The 20,774-nt window shown below is 43.0% G+C and overlaps 1 protein-coding gene across 8 annotated transcripts in view; it reads right to left on the bottom strand.

The window, feature by feature from the left end:
• The window catches only part of IL17RA (interleukin 17 receptor A), a 28,734-nt gene extending 12,087 nt beyond the window's left edge, over positions 1-16,647 (bottom strand). For 3 of the 8 annotated variants that reach the window (XM_045588573.1, XM_045588574.1, XM_045588575.1), the window contains exons 1-5: positions 16,362-16,645; positions 5,452-5,476; positions 4,117-4,263; positions 2,777-2,889; positions 1,425-1,551 (exon numbers count right to left, since the gene is read on the bottom strand). In XM_045588573.1, coding sequence (XP_045444529.1) covers positions 1,425-1,551; positions 2,777-2,889; positions 4,117-4,263; positions 5,452-5,476; positions 16,362-16,505 — 556 coding nt within the window. In that variant the 5' untranslated portion in view covers positions 16,506-16,645. Of the gene's footprint in view, positions 1-1,424; positions 1,552-2,776; positions 2,890-4,116; positions 4,264-5,451; positions 5,477-16,361 lie in introns of all 8 variants that reach the window. The other 5 variants (XM_045588568.1, XM_045588569.1, XM_045588570.1 and 2 more) reach the window with 3 other exon arrangements.
• Between the last annotated feature and the right edge of the window lie 4,127 nt (positions 16,648-20,774).

Below are 20,774 nucleotides of genomic sequence, written 5' to 3'. Positions count from 1 at the left end.
TATGTCCCTCTCAATTCCTCTCTGTATAAAATCAATAAAATATATTTTTTAAAAAAAGAGTAATATGCAGACTGACCATCACTCCAACACACAAGATCAAGATAGCTGCCCCCATGTGTTCAAAGATCCTGCCTCCCATGTGGACACAAGATGTCCACCACAAGATAGCCAGCAGGAAGGGCAGTTGGGAAGGACCAGGCCTGCAAGGGAGGGCAGTTGTGGTGATCAGGCAAACAAGGGAGGGCAGTTGGGAGGAATCAGGCCTGCAAGGGAGGGCAGTTGGGGGGATCAAGCCTGCAGGGGAGGGCCGTTAGGGGTGACCAGGTTGGCAGAGGAGGGAAATTGGGGGCAAATAGGCTGGCAGGGGAGCAGTTAGCCATCAATTAGGCTGGCATGGGAGTAGTTAGGGGGTGATCAGGCTGGCAGGCTGAAGTGGTTAGGGGCAATCAGGAAGGCAGGCAAGCAGTTGGGAGCAAGCAGTCCTGGTTTGTGAGAGGGATGTCCAACTGCCTGTTTAAGCCCGATCCCATGAATCAGGGAGTGATAAGTAAGAAAAAAGAAAATAAAGTAGGGTATGTGGATAGTGAGTATGTGTATGTGTGTGTGTGGATAGTGAGTATGTGTGTGTGTGTGTGTGTGTATGTGTGTGTATAGTGAGTATGTGTATGTGTGTGTGTGTGTGGCGATAGTGAGTATGTGTATGCGGAATTGCTCCACAGATGGAAGTCATCCTCATTCTAACAAGCATTTCCTGGTCACAAGCCAATTTGTGAGGTTCTAGTGACTACACAAATGAATATAAGGCTCAGATCCTGTCCTCAGAGAGGCTGATGCTCTAGATATAGTGATTTTCAACAATAAAAAGTGTTGTAAGTAGTGGCTGAGATTCTGGGGAGGGCAGAAAAATAGAAAGTGCACATTGAATGCTGCTTTAATAGATAAATCTAGCAGTATTCATAGGCAGGATGGATTAGTGGGGAAAGAGATGGTGTCATATATTGGGTGGTGGTAGATAAATGCAGGCAGGACGTGGGGTGAAAGTGAAGAACAAGGTTATAGAAGCTGGGATGAGGCTGGAAGCAAGAGTTACAACTCTTCCAAAAGTGGTTTGTCTTCCTGATACTTTCTAGGCAGGAGCATGCTTCTCTAGATAGGAAGGAACTCCAGTTCCCATAAAACTCCTGGGGTCTTGGGCCAATATCCACTGTTTGTGCCAACAGAGAATGGGCTTTGTCTTCAGGGAGTAGAGGTTGAGACCACATACAGAAGGACTCCCCATCCCTGGTATCTATTTGTTCTGTGAGTACCATACGCTGACAATGGCAGCATTGTCAGCTGATCAGGGAGGCTTATGTCTGGGCCATTTGTTGGTTTCTTCTGAAGAGCCATGTGGTGAAGGGAAGGGCTTGTTATGGCACTCTTACCTGGAACAGGAAAGTTTCTTGACTGGTGGTTTGGGTCCCCATCAGGGATAGGCTTGGGTAGGTGGTGAATGGTCACTTCATATTCCTGGCCAGGTTCTACCACAAAGTGGCTAAAGGTAAAACGCCACTGAAGAAAAGGGAGGAAGGGAAGGTTGGACAAGGTCACACACAATACCTCTCACACAGCTATTTCCAAAGAACCCTCCTACCCCCATACCCAAAAGATCAGTGAAAAAATAAGAAGAAAAACATCACAAGATCCAAAATCAGAGGTTTCTGTATCTTTGCTCTTTGTTTCCTCTTGTCTTTCCTTCCTATTTCAAAAAACCTAGACCTGGCCTCATCAATATAGTGTCATATACAAGAGAATCTGGGGAAAGCCCTCCTCCTACATCAGCCCTCCCAAAGTACAGAACAATGGTGTCAAAATCCAGCTCAGGTATTAAAGAGCTGGCACACAAAAGGCGGCTAAAAGCTATTTGTTAAGTGACTCTTCTTCCTCAAATAGGAAAGCCAGGAAGCTCTTAAGATTGTTCTGGAGCACAAAAGTACAGAAGGAAGGATAGAAAAAGACCTAGTCATCCTGGGCCTATAGGCACCTTTATTTCAGAGATGACATATTGTAAATGGAGAGATCTTATGGAGGGTGCATATAACAGATACCAACTTCAACTTCCATTCTAATTACCCTGGTGGGGTCCTTTGCTTTTAAGTATCTAGGCACCTGGTCCTCACCATGTACCTATTACTCAAGTTTGGGGGCTAATGAAACTTGGGAGAGGAAAATGTGTTTGTGGGAGATCTGCAAATGGCCATTTTTTGCAGATATAAACTAGCAGTTTTCAAACTGGAGCTTGCATCAGAATCACTTGGTGGATTTGTTGAAGGATTGCCACCTGAGTTTCTGATTCAGCAGGTCTAAAGTAAGGCTCTAGAATTTACATTTCTAACAAGCCCAGGTCATGCTGATGTGCAGTTCTGGGACCACATTTTGAAAACAACCACTTTAAACAAACTAAATGAGAATCAACATTTTACCATCTGGCCATGAACAGCAATGTGACCTGAAATTGTGCAGAACTCATTTGCTTGTGCTCCGCCCACAGTTTTCTGGTGTTGGCAAAATTGTTCTTTTCCAAAAGTAGGGCCCAGATTAATATCAGTTACAAATAAATGTGGCAGGAAGCACGACAGGGGAAGTCCTCTCCCCATTCAACTTTCTTTACAATGACTAACTAGGGAAAGTTGAAAGAAAAAGCAGGGGGTTGGCATGTCTAGAAAGTTTTCAAAAACATGTTCTGCTCATCGTGATCATCATAGGACCATAATTCATCCAGGAGCTTGATTCTTACCCGTTTGTCATGATGCTGCAGTTTAGAGAGAAACTCAAACTTGACACACAAACGCTCATTGGTGTTCAGCTGCAGGACAGATAGCTCTGCACCCTCCAGGTAGAGAATGCTGGCTGAAAACCAGAGGAGAGGAGACACAGATTCAAATGAGTAAGACAAACCATTGGGTGTGTCACTTTCCTGTTGGTTAGGCTTGCTCACTATTAAAAGAAAATCTGTCCGTCTTACACAACCCTGTACTTCCTGTTTCTCCCAGCTCATTCTTGGGTCTAAGTTAGCTTCCTTCCCTGCAGATAGTTACTGCCCAGCTACCCAGGGACAAGCAACACTTTACATTGGTCTAGAAGCAAAGGCTTGTTGAGTTTGTGGCTAAGGCGTTGGCAATAGGGCATGGTGTTTAATATGGCCACCCTACCATCCTTGAAGAGGCTGCAACAGCAGCAGGGGCTGGAGACTTAAAAAAAGAACTCTCCAGGCCTTGTTCACAAATCTAGAGTGGCTCTTATTAACCCCAATTTTCTCAATTCTATAATGCAACTCTCTATCCCTATGGGTTTTTTTTGATTATCATTTAAAAAAATGGTAACCTCTAAAGTAGGGGTCGAACTCAATCAGAGAAGGGGCCAAAATCTAAAATCCAGCCTAAATCGCGGGCCGAATGGTTTACTGAACAGTCATAAACTGTCATTGTGATGGAAACGCAGCAGAGTGCAGTGATGACAGCGCGGTGCGGGCCACATTGCAAGGCCTGGCGGGACGGATTTGGCTCGCGGGCCTTGTGTTTGACACATGTGCTCTAAAGTAAGGGAAAAAGCAGGCTGACAAATGTGTTAACCATTAAATATTTGGTCTGGTCATGTGACTTTTTTTGGGGTGAAAAAGATTTTAGGCTAAAGGAAGATCTTTCATAAAGGATAGTAGGATGAGAATATATTGTAGACCAACATCTAAAACACTGAAAAAGTATTCACTGTATGAAATGATGGATCCTTTCAGCACTAATTTAGGTCCTCATGTATGAGCACAGGACTGGAGACCTAATTCTGACTCTGATGGGAGAGTCAGATAGTCTAGTCCAGTGATCGGCAAACTCATTAGTCAACAGAGCCAAATACCAATAGTACAACGATTGAAATTTCTTTTGAGAGCCAAATTTTTTAAACTTAAACTTCTTCTAATGCCACTTCTTCAAACTAGAATTGCCCAGGTGTGGTATTTTGTGGAAGAGTCACACTCAAGGGACCAAAGAGCTGCAGTTTGCTGACCATGGGTCTGTCTAGTCTATGGGTTCACCTTGAGGTGAGCAGAATCCCTCAGGTCTCACTGGCGTGGCCACTCACCATCCGTCTGCAGTGTCCATTCAATATGAATCACAGGGATGGAATCTCCATGCTGGGTTTGGGCAAAGTGCAGCTGGACCTGGACATCTTTTGGGGATGAAGGGGTCAATTTTTGAGGCTGGATCCAGCTGTCATCCAGGCAGGTACCTGGAAGCCAGGAAAAGCAGAAATCAGAGACTTGCATGCTCTGCAAGACACTGCAAGGAACTAAAGCATGCAAGCTATCAATAGATGCCTAGCAGTATATCCAGAGAAGTGGACCTTAAACATCAGGGGCAGGGTTCTCAGCTTTCCCACACTGCCCCTTCTTTTCTTGTGCTTGTCCCGGGTCACTGTAAAGCTTTGAAATCTCAAAGGCATATCAAGAAAGAACACAAAGTACACAAGTTAGTTTTGAAATGAAGTAGTGATTGGAAATGAAGACAGAGGAAGGATGGGGGTAATGAAAAGAGTTGTTTTATTTTTATATGCCAGGGTCCCTAATTAGCATAGACATGTAAAATATGTGCCTTCTTGAATTAAAACAAAGAACCACAGTTCTCTCTCCTGTTACAGTGTTAAGCTCTGATAAATCAAGCTGAATTACTGACACACCATGGCAGCACCTTAAGGATAATCTCAAAATTCAAAGGTCAGTTTAGCTTCTCACTTCCTGACTTTGGATAATGAATATACATATTTTTAAGTTTAAAAAATATATATATTTTTATTGATTTTAGAGAGGAAGGGAGTGGGAAAGAGAGATAGAAACATCAATGATGAGAATAATTGATCTGCTGCCTCCATCATGCCCCCTACGGGAATTGAGCCCACAACCAAGGCATGTGTCTTTGACTGGAATCAAACCTGGGACCCTTCAGTCCACAGGCCAGCAGTCTATTCACAGAGCCAAACCAGCTAGAGCTGAATATTAAAAAAAAAAGAAAAAAGATTTATTATTGATTTTTAGAGAGAAAAGGTAGAGGGAGAGACAAAAAGAAACATAAATGTGAGAGTAAAACATCTATCAGCTGCCTCCTGTATGCACCCACACACAACACCAGGGATTGATCCCACAACATGGGTATGTGCCCTGACAGGAATGAAACCAGCAACTCTCAGTGTGTTGGATGAGGACCAACCAACTGAGCCACACCAGCCAGCCCATGGATGATGAATATTCTGGTTAAAAAGCACAGGTGTGAACATTCAAGGCTCTCAAGAGTATCTCCTGCTGGAAGGTGCAGCCCTTATCCCAGACTGGAAGAGGAAGGGCAGCGTTTTGTCAGTGATCAGCATGAGGTTAGCACTTTATCAAAGCAACACGAACAACAACAAAAAAAAGAGATGACTTACTATTTTTGACTGTACAGTTTAGCCCCTGTGGGGAAAAAAAAAAGGAGGTCATTACATCCGAACTTTAATTCACAAGTTGGGTTCCAGACACTTTTTTTTTTTTTTTTTTTTGCTCATTCTGGCCCTGCCTTCTCACTAGTCTGGGAAGGGGGATGATATTATCCTCACACTTTCTCATCATGCCCAACTGATAAGAAATAGAAGTGGATAACAAAACAGAACTGCTGTTTTCTGAATAACTATTATGAGCTGAGAACCTTCCAACTTCATTTATTTAAAAAATATATTATTATTGATTGCAGAGGAAGGGAGAGGGAGAGATAGAAACATGAATGATAAGAAATCATTGATCTGCCTCCTGCATACCCCCTACTGAGGATCGAGCCCGCAACCTGGATATATGCCCCAAGTGGGAATTGAAACGTGACCTCCTGGTTCATAGGTTGATGTTCAACCACTAGGCCACACTAGCTGGACAAACTTTCCAACTTTAAAAACATTGAGAGGGTTCCCCTGGGGTTCCCTGGTGATAGGCCTCTAACCCCTGGAGACTTCCAATCTTTAGTCTGGAACCAGTGCTGAAAGAAGGGAGATAAAGAAACTCTAGTCCTTGGTACAAAAATTTCTTTATGTCCTTATAAATTGCCTAAGGAAGATGTGCCAGACTGTTTTTTTGCATGAGTTATATACTATATTGTTTCATGAATCCTCATAAAACCCCTGGAGTTGAGTTACCTCAAGAAATATAACATTGCCATGCTTTGATTCTTCAACTATAAAATCAGAATAACTACAATACCAACTTCATAGTGTTGTTGAAAATTAAATGATACAAATAGAAATAAGGATATTGGGGCAGGAAGTGAGCTAGTAGTGATGGTGGTGTATGTATGTGCTCTTAACTTCTTATCTGTCTGTATTGTGAAAATTTTTGAACAAAGTGAATGAATTCTTGTACTAGTTATACAATTAAGTAAAATAATACATGCCCCCACACTGTTACTAGAAGCCTTAGGGGAATCATGATGAGAAATTCTGTTGGCTGCAATAACCACAGAACCGTCTCACTGCCTACTAAATGAGACTAAATTTGCCCACTGTCTGGCACATAATGGCTGCTTTTTATTACTACTGTATTTTTCGGACCATAAGACGCACTTTTTTCCCCCCAGAAGTGGGGGGAAAAAGTCCCTGTGTCTTATGGTCCAAATATAGCCTACACATATACTTTAAAAAAAAAGTTTTTTTACTTGCCCGGCTCTGTGTGGTCTCTGTGTGCTTGCCTGGCTCTAAAATGGTTCTAAATGCTGCTGTTTACTTTACAGGGTTGATTACATGTGTTTATGACTGTGATGTTGGGTTTTAATGCACATAAAATATTTTAGGACACTATTTGTTTCAGAATCTTTTTTTCTTCATTTCCCTTCTCTAAAAACTGGTGCGTCTTATGGTCCGGAGCGTCTTATGGTCCGAAAAATACGGTAGTTCCCCTTCTTATAATAAATGCTCAATAAGTGGGGGGAAGATGGTGAGAGTAAAGGCTGGGAGTGAGGTTAAAGGGGAGGCAAAGCCAGAAATGTCTGTAATACTACTAACATTAAAAATATATATATTTTTTAAAATTTTAAAAATTTTAGTACTATTTTTGGTTTTGGTTTTTGATAGCCATTGTTGTATATAAATACGTTCTTCATAGTTTTTATATAAAGCTCATGAACCTTATAAAATACCTCTCCAGCATTTATTAACATAACTTCATAGATTTTGTTCTTTATTGATATAATGAATTATGTTGATAGATTTGCTGATAATGGACCAATTTTGAATTGCTGGAATAAATTCTACTTGATTATGGAACACTATTCTTTTGATATTCTACTATTAAATTTACTAATATTTACTAATAGAATTGTTTGCATTTATATTCATAAGTGAGATGGGTCTATAGTTTTCTTTTTGTATATGACTTACCAAGTTTTAGAATTTAGCTTTGCTAGCTTTAAAAAAAATACCTTTCCCTCTTTTTCTGTGGTATTGAATACCCATTATAGGGTATGGCTGAATAAAGTAAGATCTAATTTAAATCTTATTGTCCATCAAAATAGAAATGGTTCTTTCTACTATGGATTATGCAAATATTAAAGAGCATTAGATATATAGATGTCTATTGAGCTGGATTGATGACTAAATGTGTTAAAGAGAAAAATAAGATGCAAAAACTATTGTAGAATCCAGTTTTCTATGGAAATAGGTAATAAAAAAAATCTGTGAATATAAACTGTATGAACATAGAAAAACATGTGGACAGATATATATCAGACACACTGGTTACTGAGGAATAAAGAAATGGAAGAGATGAAGAGAGTGACAAAGCCCAATATCATGAAACTTTTGGTATAGCAGGAATAAAAAGAAAATTCTGGAGGGAAAAAAACCTAAAAGTTTTCCCCTTATTATCATTTTCCTTATTATCAAGAATAAGACAGTGATGTCCTCTTATTCAACACTAGAGGCCTGGTGCATGAAATCCATGCACAGGTAGGGTTCCTAGGCCTGGCCAGTGATCAGGGCTAATTGGACCCTTCTGTCTGGGCCCTTCCATTGGGGGCTTTCTGTCTGGCTGCCAGCCAGGACCTCCTTTGCTCTGCTCTGCCCCCTGGTGATCAGTGCACATCATAGTGAGCAATTGAACTCCCAAGGGGGACACTTTGCATATTAGCCTTTTATATATATAGATAGTACTAGAATTCCTGGCCACAACAATCAGACAAGAAGAAATAAAAGGCATATGACATGATATTATAAAGAGAGAACCCTAAAAATTCTACAAAAAAACCTACTAGAACTGAAAAATTTAGTAAAATACCAGGATACAAAATTAATATTCATAAATCAGTTGCATTTTTATACACCAATAATAAATTATCAGAGACAGAAACTAAAAAAATAATCCCACTTACAATTGCATTAAAAAAATTAAAATACCTAGGAATAAATCTAACCAAGGAGGCAAAAGACTGGTATCTGGAAAATTATAAGACACTGAAGAAGATACAAGTAAATGGAAGCATATACTGTGCTTATGGATAGAATCCTATATGACAGTGGTTGGCAAACTCATTAGTCAACAGAGCCAAATATCAACAGTATAAAGATTAAAATTTCTTTTGAGAGCCAAATTTTTTAAACTTAAACTTTTTCTAATGCCACTTCTTCAAAATAGACTTGCCCAGGCTGTGGTATTTTGTGGAAGAGCCACACTCAAGAGGCCAAAGAGCTACATGTAGCTTGTGAGCTGCAGTTTGCTGACCACGGCTATATAATAAAAGGCTAATATGCAAATTGTCCCCTCAACTGGGAATTTGTCCCAGAATTCAACTAGGAGTTCGACCAGGAGGTGGGGCTGGCCCACCAACTGCTTGTGGCCCCTCCTCCCAGCCAGCCCCTCCTTGGTCGACTCCCACAATCGGAGGTGCGGCAAGCCTGCCAACCGCCAATGACCCCTCCCCCTGGCAGGCCCAACTGCCCTCAATCAGGGTGGGCCAGTTGGATCCCACCTATGCACGAATTTGTGCACAGGGCCTCTAATAATTAACATAACTAAAATGTCCATACTATCCAAAGCAATCTATAGATTTCAATGCAATTCCTATAAAAATGCCAACGTCTTCAACATTCTGAAGAAAAATGATTTTTAAACTAAGGTTTGTATAGCCAGCCAAATTATTTTAAAAGTGAGGGCAAAATAAAGACTTTTTAAATATATATATATATATATATATATATATATATATATATAGGCAATGATAAGATATGTACACATATAATGCCTTATAAAAATAATGGGGGGGGGAAGAAATTTCAATTGTTGCACTGTTGATTATATATGTGTATATATATATATATATATATATATATATATATATATATAGAGAGAGAGAGAGAGAGAGAGAGAGAGAGAGAGTTTATACAGGGGTTGGAAAAGTAGGTTTACAGTTGTAATGCAAATAAATACAATAATTAATAAATACAAGAATAAACTGTATTTTGTATACTCACAACTACTTTTTCCACCTCTGTATGTATCCATCCCTCATATCCTCATAACTTTTCTTAGGAAATTACAGGAGGATACGCTCTAGCAAAATGAGGGAGATAATCTTTGAGAAAAAACTACACAGATTCAGGACATGGGAGCTATAAACATGACAGAATACCTAGTATGGCATTTGTGCTACAGGTCTAGTGCAGTGGCTGGCCCCTTGAGTGTGGTTCTTTCACAAAATACCACGTGTGCACCGGGACCGGTTTGGCTCAGTGGATAAAGCGTTGACCTGCGGACTGAAAGGTCCTGGGTTCGATTCCGGGCAAGGGCATGTACCTGGTTGCGGGCACATCCCCAGTAAGGGGTGTGCAAGAGGCAGCTGATCGATGATTCTCTCTCATTGATGTTTCTAATTCTCTATCCCTCTCTCTTCCTCTCTGTAAAAAAATCAATAAAATATGTTTTAAAAAATTATAAAAAAAAAAAATACCACGTGTGGGCACACATGTACAGTGCAATTGAAACTTCATGGCCCATGCACAGAAGTTGGTTTTCAGCTCTCAAAAGAAATTTCATGTGGGGCGGGGAGGGCAATGGTAAGATATGTACACATATAATGCCTTATGGGGGGAAAAGAAATTTCAATCGTTGCACTGTTGATATTTGGCTCTGTTGACTAATGAGTTTGCCGACCAGTGGTCTATAGCATAATAACTCCAGACTGGAGTGGAGGACAGAGGGCACCAGGGGGAGTTTTCTGGGGACAGGGGAATGAAATTGATGGGATATCTGATATTTGTGGGGGGAAAAAAACATGACAAATCTGATAGAAAAAACTAAGACTAGTTATAATGAAAATTATGAAAATGAAGAATTAAAGCAATTATTACCTTCACAGGAAAAGAAGTTATAACAAAAAATAAATATAATCAAAAGCACACATACTTTTTTCATGAGTGAAGATTATTTACTTGCTATAATAAACAAAGATTGGGAGAAGCAATGGAAGGAGGTTAATATAAGACATTTAGATATTCATCTATTATAAGTCAGTATATAATATTTAAAATTGACAAATGGAGAATAACAATGTAAGTACACTTAGACAGAGGCAAATGTCAGAATAACTAAAAGAAGTATAAGTGGATCCATCATTTAGAAAGGGGTAAAGGGTTAAATAAGGATTCGCTCTTTTTTATTTTAAATATCTTTGTACCATTTTAAAAGGATCAACCTTGATAAAAATTAATTAAAAGATAGAATTTTATTTATGATGTTACTCCAAACCAGTGTTCCCCAACCTTTGACATATGTGTACCCCTTCTATAATTTTCATAACGTTGAGTACTCCTCGTACTCATGAGAACGTAGAATTAGGCACAGCTAAGCACGGTGCAGTGCATATCCCCACCAAACTCTTCCCATACCCCTGGGGATAGGCGTACCACACTTTGGGAAACACTGCCAAACAAATGAAAGGATTGAAAAGTAAGATAAACAAATAAAAACGTTAATTTGTTTAGGACAGTGGTTGGCAAACTCAGTCAACAGAGCCAAATATCAACAGTACAACGATTGAAATTTCTTTTGAGAGCTGAAAACTGACTTCTGCGCATGGGTCATGAAGTTACAATTGCACTGTACATGCGAGCTCTCATGTGGTATTTTGTGGAAGAGCCACTCTCAAGGGGCCAAAGAGCTGCATGTGGCTTGCAAGCCGCAGTTTGCCTACCACTGATTTGGGAGAAGAAATACCAGACTTTTTTTTTCTTATAATTTAATTTCTGCATAGAATTTATATTAACAAAACATTTAATAATATAAAAAATACATTCAGGCCCAGCCAGTGTGGCTCAGGGGTTGAGCATTGACCCATAAACCAGGAGGTTATGGTTCAATTCTTAATCAGGACACATGGCTAGGTAGAGGGCTCTATCAACAGTAGGGGATTTGCAGGAAGCAATTGATCAATATTCACTCTCATCATTGATATGTCTCTTTCCCTTCCTCTCTCTGAAATCAATAAAAACATTAAAAAAAATACATTCGGGGACTTTGGATCTTGTTTTATTCCCCTCCAATAAATCATTCCTAATTTCTTTATTTCAATGCCTATTTAAAAAAAAAATAGAAGGATCAGGATATTATTTACAAGCTACCTGTTTGTGAATGACATTATGCTAAGGCCTCTTGCAGAAATCCAATGATAATGGTAGCAGCTAATATTTATCAAGCTCTTCTTCTGTGTCAGACATCATGCTAAGCACTTTTATACACATATTTCATTTAACCTTTGCAACAACTTTCTGAGGTAAGTTCCATTATTTCATTTTTACTAGTGAATAAACTGAAGCACAGGTATGTTATCTAAGTGGCTCAAGGTCCCACAAGGCTAACACTCAAGCAACTTTGCTCCAGAACTCATGCTCCTAATCACTGCTATGCTGCCTCTCAATAAAAAATTGTGGGCCAATTATCTACCCATAGTGGTGAAGATTAAAAAGAAATAAATAAAAGGCTGTATTCACCCTGTGCACTCAGTGGCAAAGTAAAGAGAAGTAAACTCTGGAGTCCCAGGCAGAACTATTTTTTTTTTAAATCCTCACCTGAGAATATTTTTCCCCCATTGGTTTTCAGAGCAAGTGGAGAGAGGGAAGGGGAAGAGAGAAGAGAGAAACATTAATGAGAGAGACACATGGATTGGTTGCCTCTCACACGTGCATCAGGTACTTGCCCTTGATCAAAATCAAACCCAAGATCCTTCCATGTGCAGATCGACACTAAATATTGAGCCATGGTGGCCAAGGCCAGGCAGAGCTTTGGTTCTCAGCTCTGCACTCACCCAGGGTCAGCAGTATGATCCTGGTAGTCTCTCAAACACATGTGATGATAGGCCTGGCAGGTTACTGTGAACTCTGAATGAAGTCAAACATGCTAACACCCCTAGCATAGTGCCTGAACTATAGTACATGTCAGTAGCCCTTGCACCTTCCCACACTGTAACCCATGTGATCTGGCCCTTTCATATATCTAGCAAGTTACTCTACAGATAATCCTGTAGGTGAGGGTCACCTCCTTTTATAGACTAAAACACATGCTCACAGCAGTGGAGTAACAGACTAGGGCTGTAGAGCTAGTGAGGGAAGCCCAGATCTCACTTTCAGCCAAATGTTCTCTCCCCGACAATGCATCACCTCTTGCTTTGCCTCTGTAGCTCTTTGATGTTAGTCTCTAGATAAAAGGCTAGCATAGTAGGGAAGTAAGAAGTCCAGCATGATGGCAGAGGAACCTGTTAACTTTGCTGGGTCTACTGCCAGCAGTAACAGCAGCCCAGACTGCTTAAATGCCTACACTGCAGCAGAACATCCATAGAACATACCTTTGTACACTTTGGAAGAGCAGCCCAGTTGAAAGCAACTTTAGAAAATCAGTAAGGGCTAAACCAAACAGTTGTTGTACCACAAGTCAAAACCAGAAGTGCTCACATCAAAAAATAATTTAGAATGCCATACACTCTCTGTCTGAAACATTGTGTGTTAACGGTTTATCTTTGTGGGCTTTCCTCTGGGCTGATAGCCAAAGGAAACCTTGGATAAAGCCTACCAAGGAACTGCAATTACTTATGGTTTCTCTAGTACCAACTTCTGTGGGAACTCAATGTCATCAGGTTTTGAGCAGCCAGTTTTTTATTGCTGTTCAAGCAGAGTTAACCATTCATTCATAATTCACTCATCCCTCTGATTTTTTATTCCAGGCTAGAGGCCCAGTGCATGAAAATTCATGCCCTAGGCAGGGGGTGGTCCCTCAGCCCAGCCTGCCCCCTCTCACAGTCCAGGAGCCCTCAGGGGTGGGAGGCAACCTGGCTATCAGGGGAAAGTGACACCTCCATCACACCTCTGCTACTGCCATTGCTGGCAGCACAAGTTTTGGCTGGTCCTGGTTACCTGAGCCTCAGGTGGCCCTGTGTGGCTGGGCAGCTGCCATCTGAGGCTTGCCTGTGCCTCAGGCCAGCCCTGGACGGTTGCAGGGCTAAGGAGACTGGGGGACTGCCGCACTTGCCGCCCCAGAGATGAGGGGACTGGGCACCACCATCTTGTGGCTGTGGGAGCCACCATCTTTGAGGGTGTGACAGTCAATTAGCATATTCCCTCCTTATTGGCTGTGGGCACCGCCATCTTTGCAGTGGTATGAGGGTCAATTAGCATATTCCCTCTTTATTAGATAGAATATATATCAAGCTCCCATATCCTGTGTTCAAGCTCCCATATTCTGTTCCTAGCACTGAGCTAGGAACAGAATAGGCTCTTCTCTGTCTATGAGAGTCACTGAGAGCTAATCCAAACTGGGCTTTGGATAGACAGTTATATTCTGTAAAGTGTTATGACCCCACTTTAAGATAGCTCACTTAACCAGCCTTTCTATTGTAGAAATAAGGAAAGCTAGGTTCAGACAACCTAAAATGTCCAAAGTTGTAGAAACTGTAAGTGATGAAAAGGGGTGTACACCCTGGTCCTCTGAGATCAAATTTTCGGCTTTAACTCTCCTTCCTGTAGGGTGTTGCAGCTACAACACCAGCAGAGAGAGAGAAATCTGAGAGGTGTAGTTTCTTTCTTTCTTTCTTTCTTTCTTTTTTTTTTTTTTTTTTCAAATCCTCACCCAAGGACATGTTTTTATTTATTTTTGGAGAGAGAAACAATTGGTTAGCTACCAAATGTGCCCCCATGTGGAATTGAACCTGCAACCTTTTGGTGTACAACAAGCATGTCAAACTCATGGCCAGTGCGGGCTGCATGCCAATAAGCATCTCTTCCCAGCTCTCTCTGGAATCATTCTGTGCCCCTGCTCCCTACTCTCAGTAGCTTCCCACTTAGCAATTAATGTCAAAGTCAATTAGTTCAGCTCTCCTGAATCCATCCCTCTCTCACTTTCAACCACATACATTGTCCTGCCCAATCAAAGGCTGTGGCTCAGCCCCTTTCCACCACATGGGATGTTCAACAACTCTAGGAGGCTTCTACTGACCTCTCAGGGCTACCAAACTGTCTTCTCTGTCAGAAAGAACACCCCAGCTAAAAGTAAATTTTCCTTTCCCTAGAATTTTATACATGCACTGGTTGTACAAAGAGCACTTGCTTCAGGCCACCTTGTATCATAGTTACCACCTTCAAGCCTTTTCTCTCCTGGATGATTCAAGTCCCTTGGACATTAGGGTTTCTTTATAGTTTCATTTCCCAGCAATAGCACCTGACAAATGGCTATCAAAATATGAACTTGGAATTTTCCATGGTAGAATAGTTCTATACCAAATGCTAAGTACATATCTCCTGCTTTGCCCAACAGTGGAGTCACAAGGATATATTTTTCTCTGCTAATCATGGTCCATCCACTTTTGGTAAATTCTCTACAAAAATTAGATAAGGAGAAATATCTTTAGAGTTGTTTCACATCCTTTGACTCAGACACTGAGCAGGGAGGGAGATGAGGAAACCAGAGAGAAAGTGGAGGAAAGAGGGGAAACACTTTGAAGAAGGAAGCTGTGAAGGCGGGCACTGTGTTTCCTCCTTAATTATATATATATATATAAATATATATATATATTTACTTCAGAGAGGAAGAGAAAGACAGAAACATCAATTATGAGAATCACTCATCTGCTGCCTCCTGAATGCCCCACACTGGGGACCCAGCCCCAAACCTTGGCATGTGCCCTGACAAGATGGAATGGTGATCTCCTGGTACTTAGGTCCCTGCTCCATCCCTAAGCAACACCAGCCAGGCTGCTGTTTCTCTCTGGCACCCCTTAAGTTTGTCCTCCACAACAGGGCCACTACCCCAAGGGTAGGTGTGTCAACTCCTGTGGGCACACGTGGATACTATTCGACAATTGTAAAACAGATCCCAGGCCTGAGTGGTTGTTGTAGTGGAGATGCATGGCGCTGGAGGGGCGGTGTCTTAATCAGCTGCATTTTTCAGGGCTTAGCCCTGCTGGAGAGGTGACACAAAGTTGCCTGAGTCAGTTGACCGCCCTCAGGTGCTCCCTGCACAGCTGGTCCTTGAAGGTTACAGACCCCGTCTCACCGGAGGCTCTGACCCTTGGGCCCCGGAGGCCGCCCAGGCTAGTGCAGAGCGTTGCCCGCCCGCAGTGTTCCCTCTTCCCCCCAGGGAAGCGGGCTAATATCCGCTGGGGCCTCCACCTCTGATCTGGCTGCTGCGGATTTCTCGGGCTCCTCTGGAGAGGTAGCATTAGGGTCAAATTATTTTCCAGGGCTCTACAGGCCGGGGCCGCTGGGCCTAGCAGGGCGTCTGCAGGGTGCACGGCGGGAGGAGGGGGAGCTGGCCCAATCCCTCCCCCTGCTCGTTCTAACCAGCTCCATTCTCTCTCTCGGGTGGGCCGAACTCCTCGATCTCTTTCCCCGAACCTTGGAGCCCAGCAGAGGTGTTCTTTCTTTCTCCTCTCTCTCTCTCTCTCTCTCTCTCTCTCTCTCTCTCTCTCTCTCTCTCTCTCCCCGCCCCGCCCCCCACCCGCCCCGTCTTCCCCCCCCCTCCACCCCCCGCCCTCCGCCTTCCGCCCTCCGCCTCCCGCCTCCCGCCCAGGATGCCAGTCAGATGGTGCAACATACACCACGCGATCTCTTTTCCCTGCAAACTCTTCTCCCGGGTCCAAACCTCAACTCCCAACGCTTCGAGTGTCCTCCTGGATGCGCCCGCTCCTTGTGCCCAAGCCGCGAACCCCCTTGAAGATCCCAACACAGACTTCCTGCCGCCCCGCTCCAGCTTCGAGCCAGGCAGCCTTCGTCGTCCCTCCGCGCTTCTGCCCGCAGCATCTTGGCGGCTCCCGCTCCTCCGGGGCGCGACAGTGTCTCACCTGCTGGGAGCAAATGGGTGCCGGGTGGTCCAAGAGCCGCAGGGAAGCGCGACAGGGAGCCAGCTCGTACAGGACCAGTAGCAACAGCCCTAGCCCCAGAGGGGGCTCCAGAAGGACAAGAGGTCGGCGGTACAGAGCACCCATGGCCCCCAGCACTGTAGAGGAGCGCTCGATCCAGAGTTGGGGGCACAGGGAAGGAATGCCCAGGCCTTCCCCAGACTCAGAAGTCCCAGTTGGGAGACTTCGCTTCCGGTCTCCAACACAGTCAAGGGGCGGGCCGCGCCGAGGGGAGGGCTTCCGACTGGGTGTGTCCCTAGGCTGGTCCCTCCCCAGCCCGCTCGGGAAAGGTGCGTGCTCTCCAAGCCCTTCCAGCACCTTCCCAACGCGCCGGGACATCAGACTGCTGGCCCTGCACCCGGCCGGCTCCCCACAGCAGACCCCGCCCTCGGCCGGGCCATCAGCTCACTTTCCACCCTCAGGCTGCTCCACATTTCATGCCGCTCTTATCTTCACGCTGGAAAGTTCCGTTTCCATTCTTTACATCTTTGTTGCCACTAATTAGACTTCTCTCTCTCTCTCTCTCTCTCTCTCTCTCTCTCTCTCTCTCTCTCTCTCTCTCTTTTTTTTTTCTCGGCCCTTCGACGCCAGGCCCCTACTTGAGATTCAAAGAAAGGTTTTCTTTTTAGTCCTGGTCCCTCTTTACGCCCAGCATCTTCCCCCGTCCCCTCTCTCAGCCCCCTCCCCCTCCCATTCTCTGGCTTTCCTTTTTTCTTTCTCTAGGAGGCTGGGACAGCTTAAACACTAGTGAATTCCTGTTCCAGAGAGGAAGTCGGAGCTGTGTGATGTGAACTTGGGGAGATGAGATCCCTGGCCGCGTACTATTAGTTTCCAATAGCGCCCAGAGTGCAGTGTTTCCCAAGATTAGTCTCCTGTTGAACATGTGCCAACTGCATCCTCTCCTCTCCCATCTGCAGTTGGGTGTGATCCCCTGTCCTGGGTTCCCCCCATCCCTCCTGTTGGATACTGGCTTCCAGTCTTGCCCACTCTTTTCATCCAGACATATTTGTGTTTTGAAAACTGCATTTTTATCCCTGTTCTCTCTCCATCCTAAACCCACAACCAGCTGCATTTCCTTGCCTTTGATACCCATGGAATCTAGATGCACTTTGCATCTTCCTGTATTTTCCATCCACCTGAATTGGAGCTCCCAGAAATGGGGCTGTGGATTTTCTGCCCTTTCTGCTGCTGGCAATCTCCTGGTGACCATCTCTGTGGGTCCCATTCTCCCCCCAGTCCCTCCACCCCACACACCATTCCCCACTCAAAAGGACCCAGCTGCACTAGTCCTGAAGCTCTGAGGTCTTCAAACATCTTTATTTGTTTATTTCTAAAACAATTTTGGGAGAGACAAAATGGCAAAGAATAGATAGGCGGATTCTGAGCCTTGTCCCAAAGCAGAGAGAGAGGGCGGCTGAGGGTCATGCTGGGAGTGTTTATTGACAAGCCAAGAGACAGCGGAACACCAGGAAAAACTGGGGGGCCGCTGACTAGGGTGCCTCTGACAGGGAAGCACCCACAGCGAAGCTGGGTCCCTTCCTGGAGCTACTGTTATGCCCAAACTTCGTGATCCCCAAGGACCACTAGGGAGCCGAGTCCAATGCAATAAACAAAAGAGCCTCTTCCATGCTAGCATGGGCTTTGTTCCACTCACGCCGACAGCATGGTGGAAGAGAGAGCAAATTTTGCCAAGCCCTGGAGTTTTACTCCTGTGGTGATGTCACTGTTTTGGCTAACCCTGGTTGGACAAGCGTTCAATTACACAAAATGGAGGATAACTCCGCCCTGCCCCACAGTGGAGTCGGGAGTTTATCCTCACCCTGCCCTGCCCTCTCATACCTACAGGCTTGGATGGGAAAATCTCGCCATCTTAAAAGTGAGAGTGGATCATTTTAGAGGCCTGAGTATCCATAGCCACAGAGACCACCAAATAGCTGTGAGCCCCAGAGCACTGATCCCAGATGGCTCAAACACTTGGACTCAAAGGAGTGCCCCACTGTGCGGGGGAAAGGTCAGATTTTGCAGGGAGAGGGTAAGTGCTCCCAGCAAAGACAAAAGCCTGCAGGCGCAGGGCACGGAAACTGGAGGACATGGGCGGTGTTTACAAGTGGAAGCTCCTGGCTGTTGGGCCGGTGTCACCTGTGAATGTGGACTGGGCTCCTAATAGGGGAGATATCTAAAGAGCAGTGGACTTGCTCCCCCCCCCCCCCCCATAGATCAGTGCCCCGGAGGGGAGGGGGGAAACAGCTAGTGAGGCTTTAGAGCCCTGGAAGTCAACCTAGAAACACTGCCACACAGAGGCTAAATCACAAATTGACCCTAGTGTAATAAAATCAAAGCAAGACCTGCTTAAAAATAAGGACCGGATTACAACACTGAGGAGCAGTGAAAAGCAGGGAACAGCAATACTGTCCGGACTGGGAAACAGTCGTGCCAAACAAAACAATAGAGGAAGTGAATGACCTTCATTACTGCAAATATTATTTAATTTTTTTAAATTTAATTTTTTAAATTTTTGTTTTTTATTTTTTCATTATTTGCAACATTTACTCAAGAAACTATTTTTTTTCTTTTTTCCTCACTTGATTTTATCTTTTTAATTATTATATTGTATGTGTAATCAACATTATTATTTTTTAAATATATATTTTATTGATTTTGTACAGAGAGGAAGGGAGAGAGATAGAGAGTTAGAAACATCTATGAGAGAGAGTCATCGATCAGCTGCCTCTTGCACACCCCCTATTGGAGATATGCTCGCAACCAAGGTACATGCCCTTGACTGGAATCAAACCTGGGACCCTTCAGTCCCCAAGCCAATGAGCCAAACCAGTCTCAGCTGTAATCAACATTATTACTACTACTATTTTACCTTTTTAATATTAGTTTCTTTTGTTTATTTTTATTATTATTATTATTATTGTTTTTTTAACTTTGGGATCAGGATTCTATAATCTATATTTATCTTTCCTTCTCCAATGCTTTATTCTATCTCAACCCTACCTTTATGCCATCACTCTCTTCCTAACCCTTTCCCTTTGGTGCCCTGTTTATCTTAACCCTTTCCTGCTCTAGATTTTCCCTATTCTTTCTGTTTACCCCTCCTAAAATTTCACCCTACTTGTGTATATCTAATTTCCAACCACCTGCTCCAAGCCCACTCACACCTCCCTTGTCGCTGTCCTAAACAAACAAACAAAAAACAAAAACAAAAAAAACAGTCTTTCTCTCTATCCCTTTGTAGTTGTATTTGAATGTTAACTATATTGAAGTTTTATGCTTTTTTGTATGATTGTTTTGCCTATTCTTTTTGTTTGATCGTATGTTTTTGTTAGCTGGGTTCTAGTCTCCTTTATTGGAGGTTATTAATATCGCAAACACATTTCTATTCAGTGCCTTGTGTGTTGTACCTGGATGTGTTGTATTTTGTGCCTTTAAATCAAAGCAGGAGAGAGAGAACATAACCAGACATCCTGAAAAGAGAGATCATGGGGAGACAAAGAAACAGCCCGCATATGAAAGAAAAGCAGGCATCACCAGAAAAGAAAGTAAATGAGTTAGAGACAAGCAACCTACCAGAGCAAGAATTCAGAGTAATGTTTATAAGATGGCTAAAAAGAATGGAAGGCAAATTTGACAATATGAGTAAGAGGAAACGAAGAACCAAGCAGAAATGAAAAATGACATTGCTGTTGTAAAGAACTCAATAGAAAGCATCTAGAGTAGATTAGAAGAAGCAGAGGACTGCATCAGTGAGCTAGAAGACAAGATGGAAAAAAAAATATCCAATTAGAGTAGCTTCTGGGGAAAAAAAAAATTAAAAAGCAGGAGGAGAGCCTAAGGGAACTTTGGGACAATACAAAACCAAACAATATTAGAATAATAGGGATTACAGAAGGAAAGGAAACTGAGGAAGACATGGAAAACGTATTTCAAGAAAACTTTCCTGAGATAGAGAAGAAAAACACACACAAATCCAAGATGCTTGCGGAGTCCCAAGCGAAATGAACTCCAGAAGAATGACGCCAAGGCACATTATAATTAAAGTGGCAAACAACAACGACAAAGTAAGAATCTTAAAAGCAGCCAGAGAGAGACAGAAAGTTACATATAAAGGAACCCCCATCAGACTAACAACTGATTTCTCAACAGAAACTCATCAGGCCATAAGGGGATGGGATGAAATATACAAAGTCATGCAAAGGAAGGGTCTGAATCCAAGAATACTGTACCCAGCAAGGCTATCTATCAAAATTGAAGGTGAAATCAGGAGCTTCACAGACAAAAACAGACTAAGGGAATTTATCAACACCAAACCAGCAATGCAAGAAATGCTAAAGGGTCTACTGTAAAAAT

Source organism: Pipistrellus kuhlii, unplaced genomic scaffold, assembly GCF_014108245.1.
Source record: "Pipistrellus kuhlii isolate mPipKuh1 unplaced genomic scaffold, mPipKuh1.p scaffold_m20_p_3, whole genome shotgun sequence".
NCBI classification, from domain to species: domain Eukaryota; kingdom Metazoa; phylum Chordata; class Mammalia; order Chiroptera; family Vespertilionidae; genus Pipistrellus; species Pipistrellus kuhlii.
Note: the sequence above shows the minus strand (reverse complement) of the source record. Positions and strands in the feature narration are given on the sequence as shown.